General features: G+C 40.3%; 1 protein-coding gene across 4 annotated transcripts in view; it reads right to left on the minus strand.

Moving 5' to 3' along the window:
• LOC118215667 (SH2 domain-containing adapter protein D-like) overlaps positions 1-16,714 on the minus strand; it is a 70,135-nt gene extending 53,421 nt beyond the window's left edge. For 3 of the 4 annotated variants that reach the window (XM_035396607.1, XM_035396606.1, XM_035396605.1), the window contains exons 1-2: positions 15,992-16,714; positions 221-350 (exon numbers count right to left, since the gene is read on the minus strand). In XM_035396607.1, coding sequence (XP_035252498.1) covers positions 221-350; positions 15,992-16,423 — 562 coding nt within the window. In that variant the 5' untranslated portion in view covers positions 16,424-16,714. The remainder of the gene's footprint in view (positions 1-220; positions 351-15,991) is intronic. The other variant, XM_035396608.1, reaches the window with a different exon arrangement.
• Between the last annotated feature and the right edge of the window lie 3,358 nt (positions 16,715-20,072).

Genomic DNA, 20,072 nt, shown 5'->3' on the forward strand with positions numbered 1-20,072 from the left:
GACACGGTAAGTCACTTCCCATAAGGCGTGCAAGAAAAAGAAAAAACTTTACCCAAGTCATCAAGGACAAATAGATTGCATCTATAGCAGCATTTCTCCAAAAGAACAGTTCATTTTGTATGTGCCCTTCACCCTTGTATGTGCCAATTAGCCATTTTTTATTTGCAAATAATACAGCATCCATCTGTTTAGCAGTAGGCTACATCCATCCAGGTCCTACCTGCCATCATCTTCTGGGCCTCATAGGGCTCCATGTAGCCATCGTTTTCCGGGACTTTCTCTGTGGTGGCCTGGGTCCCGCCTGTCTGTTTGGCATCGAAAGGGTCAGCATAGTCCTCCAGGATAATAGGCTAAGTTTGAGAAGGAGAAATGCAGAGGGGGAGAAAGAAAAGGGAAAAAAGGATAAAAACACAAGTAAGTAAATCGTGCCACTCTGTCTGACTGAACAACAGCACACAACACCAGCGGAGGGGAGCACGGGGATGCTGAACAGCTGGAGAGAGAGAGAGAGAGGGGTGCCACGGCATGTGCTGAGCCCAGGAGCTCCTCCTGAAGTGTTGACTCAAAGTCAAAGGAAGGAGGAGGAGACGAAAGGAGAGGTGGTCAGCGGGGGCATCACAGGTTTCTCCACATGAATAATAATCGCATAAACACTTTTTGATCCACACGCCTTTGATGTGTGCAATTCCACAAACTAAACAGTTGTAAAGAAATATAAAGGAATGGTAGACGGTAGGATACCTGTGAGCTTTCAGGATATTCGGAATATTTCTATATTCAGGTCAAGCAATCGGATGCAATAAAGCAACTGGGAATGTAAACTTACGATGTATGACACATGCTGTAAATTTCAATTTGTTTTGGTCAACAGGAGTAAGCAAACACGTTCCTAAAAATACCCCGCTTCAATGGACATTCCTCGTGAACGCAAACATCTGGATTCTTCACTCTATATTGTCTATGAAATAAGTCTGCTTACTTCAGCTTACTTCAGGCCTCTTTTGGCCACAGCTATTCATACAAGAGAGGTCTGGCCTTGCATCAAGGTATAACAAAGTTAGCATGAACATAACATAAACCTTTGGAAATGAAACTTAAGCTGTGAACAGATATTCATTAAATATGTCATTCATATTAGTTCCCATTTTCCATCAATTTATATCTAATACACTACTAAAATGAAACACTGAAAATATCCATTGTGAACAGGAGGTCATAAGCAGCATATAAACAGCCTGTTTGGCATTAAAGGGGTCCTTAAGAATAAGCTCTACCCCCTACTCCACACCAGCCAATGACAGCTCCCTGGACACGGTCTCCAAAGGAAACGGAGACACAAACATTGCTGGACTCCAGGATATATGAGGAAACTAGGGTACAAATAAAAACAAACTCAACCAAACGCACACACATAGCTTCCTGTCAGTTCTCCGATTCAAAGATAGAGGGAGGGAGACACAGAGACAATGAGCGAAATAAAACCAATAAACTGGAACTGAAAGTGAAATGGTTGCTGCTCCCATAATGAGTCGTGCTGGGTGATACCGGGAAAGGCCTTTTGCGTCTTTTATAGGACACCATTCATCAAGTAAATAAACAAGAAAGCGGGAAAGCAAGCTGGCAACAATAGCTTTTGTGCACGCGCTAAGCTAAGCTCCACAACATGCATCCGCGAGATACACCTCTCCAACCTCCCACTCCCTCCTACAAACCAGGGAGGAAACCATTCTGGAAATGTGCACTCCTGCTGCAATAGGTGTATCACTGAACACAACATGAAAATGTGATCAAACAGAAAAGAATGCTCAGTAAAATATTCCTTTCTATGCAGACAATGTGACTGCAGGGAAAGCAGGAACAGCATAGAACATTAAGGAATGATGGTGATGAGCAGGCTGCATGTTCAAACAGACCAGATACACGAAATTGGGATTAGATGGGCTTTACAGGGAGATTTCAAACGTGCGTCAAATGCAGAGTTAAATTCAGAATGTATGTGAGTTTCTGTCTTTTGCTCACTCACACCCCACCCACCCAAAAAAAAAAAACTTTACTAGCCAATCGTGTTGCCCAGTTTTGATCTGTATAATTACAAGTTCCTGCCCTGTTTTGCCGCTATGATTTTAAAGGAGAAAAGATCCAAGTCAAATAGGCCTTGGTTTATTCTTGTACCACAAATATAAGTACCTCGCACACAACTTTAATTAAATAAGACCGTTCTTATTGCATGCATTCTCATGCCAAACACCAAACACCATGGTGCTTGGACAAGACATGCAGAGACCACAAAAAATTTCAATCCCATTCACTTTGCTAGCAAAATTGTGATTCATCATCCTCATTTGTGTGTAACCTGGTCTTCATAACACCACAAAATGCAAACCAAACCAGGAAAGAAATTTAGCAAAATACATGAAAGTGAATGGAATCAAAAGGACCCAGGCCCTAGCTTGGTAGTTTCGCTGGATGTGTTCCATGGACAAAAAAACAGGCCTACAGGCTGTCAACAACATACAATATGTATGAGTCCTTGACCATATGCTAAAAGCCATCTGTTTGAATCATACATGGTGTCTTTATCTCAGGCTAGATTTAATTCAATAGCCACTGAAAAGTAAGATAAGAGAATGTGACGGCAAGCTCTTCCACTAATGGATGCAGCAGGAGCACAAAGTACATTTGTTTTCATGTTTAAAACACTGACAGGCTCTGTGAGAGTGTACTGATATACACCAAAGGGCCATTAAACGGCTTTGACAACAGCGTATGCAGCAATGGGTTTCTGTCACAGAACATAGAACGGACAAAACAAGATTGCTAGTCAAAGCTGGTAATGTCAATATATGAACAGTCACCAGTTTGACAGTTTAAACAGTCACATGAACTACATGCAATCAGTAGCCAATGTTTGTAAGATATGGGGGAGGTGGGAAGCGGAATCAGGACTCATAAGCAAAGGTGTTCCTCATTAGCTGTGGGGGAAGTGAGAGTTACTCCTCCCAGTCCCTCGGAGCGACCCTGCCAAGGGGTAATTAACAGACCGCAGTAATAACAGGGTGACATGGAGAAACCAGCCTCCTCAGAGAGGAGGGCAGGCAGCTGAGGAACCATCTGCTGGCTGGTAAGGGCGGGTGTGTCACATAAAGTTGAGTCAAGACCTTAATGGAAGTCATATTCCCCCACAGCACCAAACTCTCTCCTGAAGGGCACAATGGCCTGTTCTCTAAAAACTGATCAGTAGTCTTCCTTAAAATATGAATATACTGTTAGAGATTTTATTTTATTTTTTTTTAAAGTAAATAAGCATTTTTTTTTTTTTTTTTTTTTTTTTTTTTTTAAACCTAAGGATTTTTTTTTTGCCTTAACAAGCACACAAAGTATACAGCCCTTTTATAAAAGATGGACCAAATACTTCCACAAATGTCACTTCCACAAATTCCCCACACAAATAGGCTTAGGTCCCTTTGAAAGTAGGCACTGTCCAAAATCCTCTAGAAGATATCTTGGCTCAGAGGGCTTTACAAAGCAACCCTGCAGTCAATGTCACATCATCCAGTGAACCTTCTGCATATTACTATGCCAAAGAGAGAGAGAGAAGGATTTCTTCAATTACTTGCACTCCGGTACCATGCTGAGTTAAAACTTCACCATGTCTTACACCTGCCAGCACAGAGATAGCCTGTAGTCATGTGGGAAAATAGGCGGAGACTGCTTAAAATGCATGACGGGGTTTCAGGGACCGAAGTCTATTTCAAATCAGTCCAAGTTAACTAAGCACATTAGCTCAGCTGTAATGGTGTCAGAGCCATATTCCATTCTGCCTTCGTACTCCTCAAGGCGCCCTGGCTAAAATTCAATCATGCGCCTGACGGCAATGGAATTAACTCAACAGGGAGAATCAAACCATATTAAGTGATATTTAAAATAATGACAATTGCATTTTAATTTCACAGAAACCAAAGTCAAAGGTGGTGCATGCCTGTGGTGTCAGATCTGGAAATCCTTATATAGTAAACAAAATAATACAAGCATGCACGAACAGACAAACAGGAGCCCTTCCTGCCAACCAGACACAGCCTGCTTACTACATGAAAACAGGCAGCGACACAGATGGTACATCTTCTCTTTACCCAAAAAAAAGAGATTTTGGAGCCAAGTGCTGGGTTCTTGGTGGCCCTGTGTTTCAACCACGCACACACGCACACACACACACACACGGTGCACATACACACTGAGAAAAGGGAGCAGAGTAACTGCATTTGTCTTTTCAGTACACGCAGGACCATAGCCAAAGACAAGGTTATAAGACTCAGGGGTTCAGCAAGCCACTAAACTGCATTCAGGTGTTTGGAGGATCTAGTTGATACGGTTACTCCTTTGTCACTTAATTTAAAAAAAACTGCTATCAAAACAAAGCCAGAGCGAACTCACAATCAGGGATAATCGACCACAACAGTTTCAGGATGGAAATAAAAGCGGGCTCCCACTGTAAGCCCTGGGGGAAATCCTGGGAGATGCCACATGTCCGCAAACACTTGCAAAAACAATTCCCGGGAAGCAAAAAAAAAAAAAAAATGTCATGAAGGTGCATGTGCATTATTACCACTTCTACATTAGTCTAAAGACGACAAGGGGCAGCTGTTCTTTTATAATTATACCACCTAACACTTGCTCTTAAGCATTAATCTGGAATAAACAAAATCCTAATATTTGATGAACAGTTTGGCACCGTGTGTCCCTCATTCACTAGCTCAGGATCAACAGTGAGTGCCAGGGTGATGTTCTGCCCCCATCAAGTACATTCAAGATTTAAACACTGAACAATACTATTTTAAATAATTTTAAAGACTCATCTCCTGTGCCTCAAAGTCTTATTTTCTGTACTGTGACATGGTGATTTTTGCATTAGTAAAAGAAGTCCTGAGATGCAATACTGCAATAAGATTATTATTTTTTGAATGCTAAAGACCTACATAAGTCAAATTGGTCAATGTGATGTACAGCCAGCAATCTAAACTATTTTCAAGAGAGAAGATTGCATCCAATAAGGAATCAGATCATTAGCATGTAAAGCAGCAAACAAAAGGGTTGTGTGCTTAAAAAGGAAGATGAATGGAAAAATGAAAAATTCTCACAGTAAAAGCATGTAAGTCCACAGGTAAATTAATTTACAAGATTTGCTTTCAGCCTCATTAAAAGCTTCAAAAACAGAACTTAAAAATGTGTGGCTCAATGCTGTAAATAAAGAGAGGGGCAAAAAAACAAAAACAATTCAAGACAAATGGCTAGGTGATAAACCCCTAAAGGGTATGGAACTAAAAGCATCATTAGCCTCCCTGCCTGTACTTGGTTCTGTGGTAAAAATTTTGAGGTCATGATTAATTGATTCATCAATATGCAGGCCATTTTTTTTTACCTATACATGAGACACATGTGATGTGTGCATTTACTTAAGCCATTAAATGGCTTGGACATTAATATATGCCATCATTAAATAAAATCCACAACTCGGGGGGGGGGGGGTAGCAAAAAAGGGTACCTGTGATTTACAATCACCTGTGCTTTAGAACAGTTTAGATCTTAATGTTGATTTATTTATAAGCTGCTCTTTACAAATTCACAGGAAAGATTAACACGTTAATTTCTCCATGGCTGGCAGAGTCACAGAATAAAGCAAGGAGAGAGCATCCCCCCATCCCCTTTTAATAACCTCATTAAAAATGCCTTTCCATTTCCCAAATTACAGCAGGTGTTTTCAGCGCTGTCCCTTCCTCTGTCCCTGCCCCACAAGGCCTGAATCTCTTTGGAATTCCTGGATCAAATATCCCTTTTATCTCTTCTACCTCATGGGTAATTCACTCCCTTCATTTTAGGGAGCTCAGCCCTTCTCCCTCTCCATGGCTGGCTCTGTCTGTGCAGTCCAGATACGAGGAGAAGCTGCATTTGCACCTTTCCCGCTGGGAATGGCTCGCAGTGACCCAAGCGCTGACTGAAACGACTCCTGTCAAGACCTCGATTTAAGTGTTTCTTTACTGGATTAAAGCACTCTTAATATACAAAAAGGTACTCAAGATCAAGAACTTGATGACATGCTTGACAAAATCCAATTTCCTTTCACTGCACTTCTCTCGAACCGCGTTACAGATTTATCCGTCACAGCCTCTGTTCAGAATAAAATAATATCATTTAAGGCAATTTGTTACGGATGAATGGATTTGGGCACGTAAGCACACACATACACAAAACAGAAATTTACATGTCCATGCAATTATTATTCCTCTGCAAATTTAACACAACAACCCAACGACACTGGATTGAGGTGTTGAAAGAGGGCTTGCATACGTGAATAAAAACAACCTGTAGCTACAGTAAACCGTTCTGTAATATAATAGGACAGTGCAGAATACTGAACTGTGCTACTACTGTTAAGATGGGATGTTTGGGGAAAATGTAGACAACCACCAAATCAGGAAGCAAGATTACGGGACTAGCAAACTAATTTAAGATTTAACCCTGGGTTTACCCACTTTAAATTGGGGGTATACTGTATGGTAATAGTAATTTAAACTGCATGGCTAACCTGTTCCGGAGCAGGTTATGTTCAGGCTATCAGACTTGAAAGCACCGCCCTTTGACCAATCAACTTGAAAAGGGGCGTCTCCATTCCTGCAGGATCGATCCTGTACAACACAGGGGCGTTTCCACAGGGCAGAGATTATTTTGAGACTGAAATAATCCACTGGCTTTCTCCTTGGATACGCCACATGAAAGATGTAGATTGTCAACGGAGGGAGTACAGTACATATGCAAGCTTCTTAAACCCTCCGCGGCCATACCTACTTCCCTTAATTATGGGACATAGCCAAAGTCCCATAATTCTTCACTTTACTATAAATCTTGTATCAATTATAAGGTTCATGAGTTCTAGAATGAGCAGTCACATTAGAAATAAACTGTAGGACAATTTGCGTGAGTGTAAATTTATTTGCAAGTAGTGGTTAGATAAATAAGGTATTTAACTAACAAATTTACACTGTTAGCAATCTTTTCGCAAAACCCTCGTCCCCAGCTTTGTTGGCGGCAATGGTGTTACTTCTTTACATTATAATTATTTTATGTTCTTCATATCCGTCCTTATCGGTCGTTTTCCCTCAGGCGAGAAATACACTGCTTGAGTAAAGAATAAACTGCTTGAGTACAGTCCATGCAGTACTGCCAAAGGCTCCTTTCAGCAATGCCACCACTTTTATGGGAATGCTCACAGAGCTTAATTAACAAAGCCCGTATTCACTTTAGCAAGTGAACCACCTCTGTGATACCGGTTAGGCTCGATTGCGGTTGTTCAGCTAACGCAAAGAAACCCTGGGCAAGTTAAGCTTCCTTCATGGTATAGCCTACTCACCAGACCTCAGGCTTTCTGTGGTGAGAGTACAGTTCAAACAATTAAGACCAGAGAGAGGCTGACACTGGGAGGGCCCTATATCAAACAACCATCTTCATAGGGCATTACATCTAAAATACTGACCAAGAGAGCATGATTCTCCAGGACATCTCACACTGCCAGACAGCTCTGAATAAACTTAAGAATTCCCATTTGATTTTAATGTGTGCAAAAAATAAAATAAAATAAACTGACCCTACCAGAATTCCAAGTGGTGAGCTCAGTGAAAAGGGAATGTCACCAAATTGTAAACACTTCCTCTCAGGAAAGGGAGCACTTCCTTAATCCTGAAATGGCCCACTTGGCCATTATTTTCCATGAGCAGAAGTAAACATGGCCTGCCTCTAGTCTCAAAGAAAATGATTCCTTCTGTGCTCCTTAACTACAAAGCTCTTCCTGCCAGTGAAGTAGAAAATACATTAAGATAGAGATAGGCAAGGGATTTTGTCTTGAAACTATGACCTTTGCTTGCTCAAACTATACTGCAGAAATAGACTAATAAAATTTAACATAAAACTTCAGACATTTTCCAAGATGCGGCTATATTATGTTCTCTATTAGATTCAAAATGTGAATATCTAACTGTCAAAGACATGCTAGTCCTCCCGTATAATGAGGAAAGGGCTAAGGGTCTCTAGAGGAAAAAGAAACAAGAGCCGCAGGTTTTCAGTGTTCTCTACACACACAAGCCCAATGTAGAGGGTACAGTGGGATGGGTCAATAAATGTGACTGGGTATTCTCAATTAGGAGTGAAATAATAGCAACAAATAGGGGCCTGTCATGAGTCTGCATTTACACCATAAGGAGATGTATTGTCCAGATTTGGTCCAGCCAGTGAACCCGACAGGTGCGCATACATGTGCACCAACATGAGGAAACTGATGAAAATGAGGCGAACCTGAGTGGGACAGTGGGAAAAAATCTCCAAGCCTGCACTGCAAACGACTCTCTGCCCCACGGCAGATGGAGGCAAAGGCACATTCAGGCAAACCCACTACATCAGCAAGGGGCAGAACAGAGTCGAGCAGGGGAAACTGACACAGCACAGTCCAGCTGAGAGGAGCATGCTTCCCACCAGTATAACTCGTCAGTGACTGAAGACGCTAACAAGGTAGCGCCACTATCAGAGGCACAGATCTCACGCTTTTGACCCACATCAGTTGGTCATAAAAGGTTTCTCCTCTAACCTTGTTAAAACAGAGTCCAAAACAGCCAGTCTACACTATTAGGGAGCATTCCAATGCTTTAAACAGCAGAGAAGAAAACATGGTCAGACAGCAAGGTGTTGTTTTGGGACTGGAATTGATTATCCCAATTACAGCTTTGTTCATTCAGAAAGAGAACCATGCCAAGATGTACCAGCGAGGCAGCTAAAAATATCCAACCTTCGTGCGGCCCGAACACACGTGCACGAGATGGCATAGAACCTCAGGGCTCCATTTTGTTCCCCTTTTAATCAGCCTGTAATGGTCTGGTTTCCCAACCATTGCTCCCTCTTGCTGGCAGCACTTTGTCATTAAATAAAACACTTCCATGTGTCTACTGGTTCTCTCAACACACTGACCAGCACAGCTTTCTTACTGGCAGGCAGTGCTTTGCCAGAGATTGAAGGAGAAGACTTCACATACTGAGGTGTCTCAAGAGATAAATCCAGCCTGAGCTTTGCACGAGCATATTCAGTCCAGTCTAAATCTCTAGAATGAGACAAAATATAAATGGCACACACACACACATACGCACGCACACGTGCACACACACACACACATACACTTAAAGAAAAGGCATAAATCAGAAGTTCTGAACTCCAAACAGCACGTAGCCAAAATTTCTGAGAAATTCCTTTCCCAGGTCAAACTCATCTTCCTGCCGCAATGTCCTTCCAGTGACATCACCGAGATAATGAGCTGGAATATATAAAAATACAAATTACACAGCCAGTATTGGCACACACCTCTAACTGTCAAATTCCTTCCCCCAAAGAAGACTTCAAGAGGCTCAAATCAGATGATTTTGGATAGTGCAGAGGGCTTCGGAAGTAAAATAAATGAATAATTTGGATACTCATTCCCTCTACTTGAATAGCATTCAAATACTTGGCAGTGGCAGTAGGTTGCACGCCAAAAATGATGGGTAAAAATTAAACAAATTGATTATTTTGTTAACTCACACAAGGTTTATATAACAGTTTTAACACAGGCTACAGAATTTGATATGAATAAGAATGCTATGGAAATGAATTTAGCACTTGTTATTCATTTGCATTACCCGAGTTTTAAATTTCAAATGAGTATCTGAATATCCGGATATTCATTTACATTCAGAGAGGACACAAGATTCTCTATGGAGCTACAACGACTGTGAGAAAGTTTCTAAAAACTTCTAATTTAATTAAGCAGACAATATACACACATTTCAGCCTCGTTGTGTCGATATTATTGAAAAATGTAGGTATCATTGCAACCTTTTTCCCTGTTCATGGGATTTTCTTTTTTTAATTATACAAAATCCCAAATAAATTATGTTATTGTTTGGTTGGTGGCCGAGCTGCATATGTATTAAGTGCATAATCTAATGATAAATCTGACAGAATTAAGGTGCCAGACAGTGAAGAACAGGTCCTCCTGTTTTACTTCCTACATTCTTCATGTTGACTTATAAGATCTAAAAAACAATCAAGACAGATATCCTTAACTGTATGGTAGTGCAAACGAATCGGTCGTTCTTACACTTGAGACTCAAAGGTGACAAAAAGAGAAATATTCCAAACATGCAATTTCGTGTCTACAGATTCTGCTGCACAAAAAGATGCTGACTTCTGGAAACTGAATTAAGAGGGCCATTCCAATACAGTTCTGACATTTAGCAGAAGTGGTTATTAAACCCAACAGGTTTAACTGGATGCTAACAGGGGGGATGTGCAATAGCCATCAGTCTGAGCGCAATGCTTTGAAATAAAACTGAAAATCTTACAGCGATTTCACCGTTAGAAGATCAGGAACCCTGCCGACATGTATATGCAGCCAGCAGCAGACAGTGGGCCCAGTAGAGAACAAAGGCCTAGCAAGGATGCAGTAAACCCTTAAGCCCTCCCCCTTAAACCTGAGAAATGATTTTCCAAACTTAAACCTTAAAACAGACAGACCTTGAGATTGTGGGAAAATGTACTGGCAACCAGGCTAACACTCCTGGTTCTCACGGCTTCCTTTCCAATGGTTTGGGAATGGTGCCCTGTGTTCCCATAATTAAAGCAAAAACTCATTCAGATCACAGAAAAAACCCTCATCATCAGTTCAAATCATCAGAAGAAAATCTGACAATATTGTAACCACCTAGGCCTCCTATCAAACCGTGACTTCCAAGTTATCGTTTACAAACATACTGACAGGGCCCTGGCCCTGTGAATTAGCCTACATTTGACAAAGAATTAGGCGATTAACATAAATCAGCATCACTAACCTTAAAATTGAATACAAAGGCAAAGGACAACACAGAAAATTAAAGTCACATGTAAACATCTGTTCTTTACTCCTTAAAATGACATAAATGCCATGTTAGCAGTTAACAAGAGATTTAAAGTTCAAAAGCTAGCAAAATGGGATCAAATGGGCTAGCAACTGAAAAAAAAAAACTAAAAAGAAAAAAGAATTATTAGAATTGCCATACTCCTGCACAAGTTTCAGAGAAATAAGTGCTTTTTGTTTTCACCGCTAAGTAATTTAATGAGGGGAACACACGGTATACAATAGACATAGCAACATGATCATCTCAGATGTTCAACCACAACTCTGTACTTAGCGCTTTATGGAAAGCAGATTAACAGTGCTGAAAGTGTCTAAAAACTGAGTACTGTGATGGATGATTAGCTAGAGTCATTGTTCTTTAAGGAGGCTGCAATCAAATACTTGTCTGTAATGGCCTTGATGTTATACAACCATCAGACTTGGCTGATTACTGCATAGGCCTGGCACAAGCTGGAACTAAAGCAGACTGATCCTAGTGCAGCTGCTCTTCCATGTCATTACCTGCAATTCAGGGGTGGATCCTGTCCAAAGATGAGGTTTTCCCAAAATAAACTCCACATTGCTCCTATATATTGACTGAGAATCAGGCTTTGTGAAATCAAAAATTGGTGTAGCAATCGTATCACTTACGCAATGATTTGAACCCAGGTCAAAATGATCAAAAGCAGACTGTCCATCCCCTTTTACGCATATGATGCTCTCATTTTTATTGTCAGCGCAGATGGAAGCACAAGTTATGCAGCTCTTTGGCATGTATTCAATCAAGCGTCTCTTCATTTTGGAGATTGCTGAACTCATAAGCTGTGCTTGTGATGAAATAAGTAATCTCACTGAGGGAAAAAGGCTGACTGAATCCATGCCTTTCAACTAAGTATGCCAGCATTGACAAGTAACACGTTTGCACTGAGCTGAGACAATCAGACACTAAGTACAAAAAGTTATCTTAGTTCCAGTGGAAAAGAGATGTGTGTCTAGGCAGAGAAGCAAATGAGAGCCCAAAAAAAAAAAGTCATGACACATCCCAATTAGTACACTATTATATACACAAAGCACGTCTATAGACAAGACCTACCAATGCAAGTGCAAAGAACTGGTCCTTCCAACGTCTAACACAGAAATGTTCTCAATGAACTTAATAACTAAAATAGAGCTGTAACAGTGAAATTCACATTCCCAAAAGTAAACAAATGATCACAGTAGGCAGAAAACATATTAGCACTAACAAATTATGATTGGCATGGGTGATGTTTTTCCTCCCAGTCAAGCATACACAAGCCACAAACACCAGCATGCAAACATTCTATTGAGGAGAAGGGAACTGTTTTAACATTGAGGTTGCAATTCATCCTCTTTGTGACTTGTCATGTTTTCTTTTTCATCAGTCTTTTCTGGCAGAATTTTGGGGCAGCTGAGAGAGGGAGGTTTAATTAGTGGCACGGTAGGCTAATCATCCACTATGACTCACTGTACCTTATTAACAAACAAAAAAAAACAAAAACAAAAAACTTGTTTTTTTTTTTTTTTTAAATCAATGCATGTGCTTTCATCCATGATAAATTCTGTGCCGTGCTTGTTATTTCACAACTCCAATCATTCAATAGCTAAAACGGTGAAACCACCTCAGGTGGCCTGCACTCTTTTTAAATCACTGTATATTAAACTGCACAATCAAAGAATCCAATGGAGACAGCCGCAGGGTCCGTTTCCCCTGCGCAAACCATTTCAAACAGCTAGAGAGGATAATGAACTTACAAAGCACATGTTGAAGCACTGCTTGGACAAGATAAAGCAGGCTTTCGGGAAGTACAGAATTACCACGCATTGCTGAAGGATCCCAATCAAAACGGCAATATGGGTGGTGAAGAAACAGGAGTTGTAGCCTGAATTTCTCTGGTCATAGCCATTCAAAATGGACCCTTGTGTACCATCATAATTTACCCATTGGCTGTTTATTAAAAAAAAAAAAATTCTTCACACTTTTTATTAAGTGCAGTTGTCAATGCTAGCAGGTTTGGCCGATGACATCCATATTGCACACAGCTATTCTGATTGTTTCTGATTGTGATGAGAATACAGTGATGATTTTCCTCCAAGGTTGCTGACACATCCATCTCATCAAAATAAAAACATTACCGAAGCATTGTCCTATGTCTGATTCACCTATTAAAAAGGGAGTTTAAAAAGGGCTATTAATACTGAATGAGCTATAATATCCACAGAGCAGTGGCATTCCTCTCTCCACTCATTCACTGTCTGTGTCACTCTTTCACTTTGTTTCAACAGGAAAGTGTGGCAATGCAATGTGGGGAAAAAAGCCAAAAAAATCAGGGGGAATTGAGGTATTAGCACTGAGTCATATCACTGAGCCAACCAAGTAACATAAAAGCCATGTACTGATAGTTTATTTATACGAAAACAGAAGTATGCACTTTAGCTGCTGTTTGATATGAGACAGAGTTGGTTTGGATGAGACTATTTTTTCATGGATTTCTCTGCCTACAGCCATGTGATCCAAAGCCTAACCACAATCTCTAATCTTAGCTGTTGCTCCCAACTGCATCTGTGAGCAAGTAAAGTTGGTGTAAGGTGGCTTTTCTATACTGGTCTACCTCTGATGTCTACTGACAGCACTATATGGTTTAATAACACAAGAAAAAATACAATAACTAAACCAAATGCAACTTCTCAATCTTTCTCAAGTCCATATCCTCTGCAACACTGAATGCTTTTAAATATCCAGTATGTTTTTTCATTGAAGATCAATCCACAGTTAGTGCTCCTTGATCCAGAAAGAGTTTATTAATTTTCTCTTGTGCATTTCCACAGGCACAACTGCCCACTGAATGCCACCAAGGAATGCTCACAGTAAGCAAACGTAGGCATTGCAGACTCCAGTGAGATGTAAAAAGAAACATCTCAGCAGAATCTAAAATACATAGATAGCATCTACTTGTGGAAGTGAAACATCATTCCTTATTGCTCCCTGCCACTAGTCCTTTCATCAAACCACAATGAGACAACAGAATCTGTACTGAAGGTCTTTTTTGGAGAGGGAGGGGGAGGGAGAGGGAGAAAGAGTAATTATTCAATTATTAAGTAAGTATGCAGGTAGATAAATAAATAAATAAATAAATGTTTTGATTTGTGTTTGTGCATTTGTGCATGAACAATATAACATAATGCAATGAAACTACCTGCAGTTAGTAGTTTTTGTTGCTGTGTTGGATTTTATAATATAGAAGTCTTAGCTATGGTAAATAAACACATACATTAAAGTATAACAAATGAGCACTTAAATTACTACTATGACTACACAGTAAGATGCCCAGTATTAATAAAGTAGTTTGATTCGCAGACAAATAGACTAAATGCAATTTATTGAAATTACTTCAGTCTTCATTGATTCTACATCACTTTGAACTACTAGAGATTTTCCCCCAGAACAGCTCAACAGAAAGTGTGCAACGACAAGAGCCTAAATGTTCTCCTTTTCTGATATCCCTCCCCCTCAACCTGCACATTAGTTCTAACCAAGTATTACAAATGCAGCACCTGTGTTCGTCACACCCTGAGGCAAGGGGAGTGGAGCATGAAGCTCTGAGGAAGTAACACATTTATGGGTTGGAGGTCATGGTGACATAAATGATGTACTGCAATAAAAATACAGGCAAAACATCAGAATTGTGCTTGTGTTCAATATCACTGTGTTCTGGCAAGACCCAGCTTTCCACACTCCCGTGATGGCACTTGTCATGGTGAGTCAAGTTGGCAAACAGAAATTAAGCAACTTCTTGACGTGGTGAGTGGTAATGGTGAGTACATGAGTTGTGCAGCTAGGGTGTTGCCTACATTGGGCAATACTTCTGCACCCCTTCTCAAAAGCGTAGGTGTAGTTCCTGGATCGTCTCCTCCTCCTCGCATTGATATATGGTGAAGCAGCAATGTCACGGCACAGAATCCCATGTATTCTTGGATGGGTTAATAATATTACCCATAAAAAGTCACAGGGACGCGCTCTTAAAAATGCAAATGATCTTTGAACTGTGCACCTTGTCAGACATTTATCAGAGGTTCAAACTGATATGATTAGTGAATAAATCCAATGGACCCTTGCTTTAGGAAGTGATTAAAGTACTTAGTCTGTATGTTCTAGAAGCACCTTTAAATCGGATTTTCGGTTGTTTTCACCTTCAAATCGGTCTCTGTGTATTATTTCTGTAATAAGTGACAGCCTAGTAAACCAAGCGGTACTGACAAGAAATCTAAATTTGTTCGGTAAAAATTAATAGTGTACAGATGTATTTTATCTGAGAACAAAGAACGCAGGCTAATGTTTGTTTAAGGCAGAGGAGTAACCCCTTTCATAAACTACATGGCACCTGCATGTCGGAAGAATACATTTCCTGGAATGATTTCAACGCTTCCATTCCAAATATCGCCTTCAAGCACAATTCCTGTGCCATAACTAGACTGCAGTGCCTTTTTTTAAATCCCTGAGCCAACTTATTTGGCTATTTGCGTATATCTATTCAATCACATAAATTAAACAATCAGAACATGTGCAAACGTGGCTTAGTTTATGTTGGTAGTCTGGAATAAACGCGTGTTTTGAAGTGATAGCATATCCTACATGATGGGGCTAAACATGTTTGAAAATGTTTGCAGGTTAGCCAACTGATACCAGCGTGGAAGTGGCTGGCGGAAATTTAATTTCCACCCTAAGCAACGGACTAAAACACCGTTTTGCAAGTTATAGATTAAACAAACGCAAAAACAAAAAATACGGCTTTGAATATTTAGGAAACTACAAGCAGTCTAGCCTTTAGGTTATCCACTGCGGCTTTTTATATGCGAGTATCCTTTGTATTTTACGCGTGCACAAACATTGACTACACGAAATGCGTATCGCGTACTCAACTTTTCTCACTGACCTTACAGTCTCTTTGAAACTTTAAAGGGTTAGATTGTTGTTATACAAACTACAAAGTTGCACGTGTGTTCACGCTGCATATTAATTAAGTGCCTTACCTTTTCTTGTTTGTTTTCTTGCTCAGCGGGAGGGGAAGTAGGAGATTTCACGTTCACAGCAGAAACCGCTGTGGCTGGTAGTATGCCGCTGCCTGGAGTCGAGTTGGTTTTCTCGATCGTTTCCACCTTGATAAGACGGTGCTTTGGTGACACGTATTTTATATCTGGCGAGCCCAAAGAACTCAAACCTGTTGAGAGTGAAACATTTCCACCTCCTGTGTAAGGGTCCTCGAAATCCATGTCTTTCTGTAGTTTGTAAGCTGCTAGAATGTCCGGCTGTGCGGGACTCGGGTAGTGACAAGTGGCCGCCGAGCTTGGCTGGTGGTTGCCTGACACAGCGGAGAGGCAATGCCTGTAGTCCGGCTTTGGGGGAGCCGGAGGTGGCGCTTTGGTGGTTTTGAACCCTAGGTGTTCCTTGAACCATTTGGCCATGCTGCCAGCGCATCGCTTACAAGTCAGTTTTGAAATTTCGATCCACTTTTCCTGTCCTAAGTCCTCATCTACTCTCCGCGTCCGGGTCCTCGGTTCTCCCCGACCAGAAGTATTGACTATTTATTTAGGTCAGATCCCGTTTCTGTTGCCTCCGCCGCTCAGGAGTCTGCGATGCTTAAACCTTCTCCAACTACTAGAACTAAATTGCAAGGACAGCCGTAGTAGCTACTGTACACTTCAGCACACTCACAGCGCTAAGCAATATGGGAGAGCTGGCAACTGGGTATTTGAAGTCATCTGCTCTGTCTACTTACCTGGGAACGCTCACTGCCACCTACTGGACCAATATGTTAATTAAACAGTCAGACATAGCTCTTCACAAAAACGGTGACTAGTTCGCATCCACATAACTATTGTGAATGTGAATCAGTTACATTAACTACATGTACTTATATATACAATTTTTATATCTATGTGTTAATTAAATCATTATAAATTATATATTAGAAAACTAACGCTATATAAAGGTACAAGTCAAGTAGCCTATTAATATGTTGTAGTTAAGATGCCATCAGCATTTTCTTTGGAACCTGTTGATGCAAATAACTGATGTTTTCCAAGTCTCGAGAGCAGGTTTTCCTAGTCTTGTCCCACAAATAATTTGCGTCTCAGGAGAATAAAATTTGTAATTGGTGATGAACATTCTGTCAGACCCTACCTTACGTACCTAAACAGTTCAATATTTCCATGTATGACAGCATTCTGGCACAGCAATACAGGAAGGGGTGGATGTGTCAGCCAACACGCAGACTGAAGTGAGATGCATGCATGTCGTCATGTCCATTTTCCTGGCTGAAGCGATCATCAGAATTGCAAATGACCGTGAGCAGGGAGAAAAGTTGCAGTGATTACGGTGGCACCATCACAAATCCTTCATCGCCTGACAAACATGGCATGCAGATGAGCTCATTTGCATGCAATGGTTTCCTATATAGGCACATCTCAACTTAAAAAATATACTTTAAATCTGAAATGCAGCTTTTGTGGAATGAATTATGTTGTGAAAATGTAGACCTTTTAATACCTTATATTGTCAGCATGCATGGGATAAAAATATTGCCCTGCCTAGAGCAGTTTTCCATTTGAAATAAAAAATGCTAGTGACACCTACTGTGTATAGAAGACTGAGGGAAAATATGGCTTGAACACACTTCACAGCTATTTACACACACACACACACACACACACATTTCACTCCAAGGTCACCCACATATAACATAAGCCTCAAAATCATGTGGCAAAGGGTAATTGACTTTGAAATCTACAAAGGTAGACTGACATCAGTTCTTTTCTTTTTTTTTCTTTTTTTTACAGACATACAAAGGAACAGCCTTCAGCAGATGTGGACAACAGCCAGGGCTGTGGCATAGTGACTTTATATGATGCAATAAATCTTCATCTCTAAAAAGAGCACATGGTGCATTTGGGAGTATAACCCTAAACAGACCCTAAAAAGAGAATAAGCATTGTATTTCTGAATACATTTTGGTTCAAGACTGTTTTTCTTTTTTCTCCTTTTCTATGGACAAACATGCAAGCAGGGACACATAAATCCATATATAATTCACTTAAATAGTACTTACATCAGACCAATCATAGAGGCTACTAATTATTGTTACAATGACATTTACAAATGAAGCTTCAGAAAAGTGTATAAAACAATAATTAGTGTAAGTGCTAAAAAAAAAAAAAGGTTAGAGGACTCAGATCAAGCCTTGGCCAAGTTTTGAAAATTTGCTGGTGACAGCTGACTTATAGTTTGTGCTTCCATTCTTGAACTTGATTGACTCAAACAGAATGCATAATTTGAATGAAGCAATAACATTCCACAGAGCCACAATCTATTCAAAATCAAGTGCGCCATGTGTTTCAGTCTGCCATTTTCACATTTATTTATTTATTCACAGTTTATTTTTACAAGCATGTATAATATGCAATGTGCATCATCATAGGAACCAGGGAGTCCTCTGCACGGCTAGTGCCATGCTGCAGGGAGAGAGTCTAAACAAGACCAATTAATACCCTTTTATACAATTGAGCCTGCTCATTTAATTTGCAGCCACCTTGGCGTGACGGTCGTCTGTCCATGTTAATTGTTCCATTTATCCACAATGCATTTCAGTTGAAAGTAAGGACATCAGAATACAAATGCTTTTGAAACTTGTGAAAATAAAAGTGATTTCCTGAGAAGATGGGAAAACTAAGTAACATTCGAGGCTCTTATCTATCAACAACAGAAAATAAAAATCTGCTGAAACAACACAGGTATCATATCTTACAATAAGACAATTGCCTCACTGTTTTCTTATAAGAAAGCTTGCATTTACAAAACAAGAAAGCTTTCAATTACAAGAAATCACAAATGCAGTTGTTCACCAAATGTAATCTCGAAACTCACATCCACAGCCATGAACTCTCCTCCGAAAGAGAATGAGAGCTGCATGGAGCCCCACACAGTTTTTATTTTTTCAGCTTTTTTATTTATTTCAATGGAATTTTATGAGTATATACTGCTACAGTCAAAAGATGAACTAACATACAAAGCAATAAAGCTTTGCTGGAGTAGAAGATTAAAGGCACTGAAATAAGGTAATACAAAGTGCTAGGTCTACAGATACCCCACATGGATTCATGCTGACTTCACTGCAATCAAATCCAATATTTACAGTAGAGGACTAGGCTTTGTCAAGATGTTTGCAGTATTTTATGCATGGAAAATGCATTTCCTTTATTACATGTTTCAACTTTTTACAGCTGTAAAACACATACATTCTTTATATGTGCTGAAAATCTATTGGACAGCTGTTTCTCGGCTTCTTGGCCAGTATAAGATCAAATATATGCAATGTGCATTCACATAATGTGCTTTCTGATATATTGCTGCATTAATCAAGGCACACAATGGCAGTAATGCTGGAAACTAAGAAAAGACGCATGTTGATTTTCTCTTATCAGTTACGTAGGATGTATTTATCCGTTATATCATTTCCAAATATAAATCAAATTTAATCAATTTCAAAGGATCAACAACAATTTGAAGGTCTAAAGGTTTATTGCATTTCATACAAAGGGTAAAGTTTTAAAATACATCAGGCAGTCCCACAGCAGCCCTTGCTGACAGCTTCTCAGTGCCAGTGGATATAGCCAGGCTTTAGTCAGAAAGCATACCTTTGTTCCAGATAGCTGCGGTCTCGGGGGAAAGAGACCCAGACACAGTTTGAATTACATTCCAAAGCAATGCACCAGCCGTGGCCGTCAGTAAGCTTGCACAACAAGTATAAAGTAGCGCCACGAAATACAAAATGATCTAAGTATTAGGGAAGATTAAAGTGCATGAGCACCGAGCAAAGCAGAATTTGCCACCTGAATCCCCAGCCACCCATCAATATTGCTGCAGAGCCAAGCTTCAGTTTCTCATCTTTATTTGAGCCAGGGAGCAAATCCGCCTCACTGCCACTAATGTTGGAATGAGCAGCTCTGCCCAGCTTTCCTTAGGCTCAGTGTTGGGGGACCCTGCTTGTCAGGTAAGGGGAAACTGTCCATGCAGTACACAGACACTAGCACTGGCAGCTTCAGGAGTGTAAATGAA

This window comes from Anguilla anguilla, chromosome 16 (genome assembly GCF_013347855.1).
Source record: "Anguilla anguilla isolate fAngAng1 chromosome 16, fAngAng1.pri, whole genome shotgun sequence".
NCBI lineage: Eukaryota > Metazoa > Chordata > Actinopteri > Anguilliformes > Anguillidae > Anguilla > Anguilla anguilla.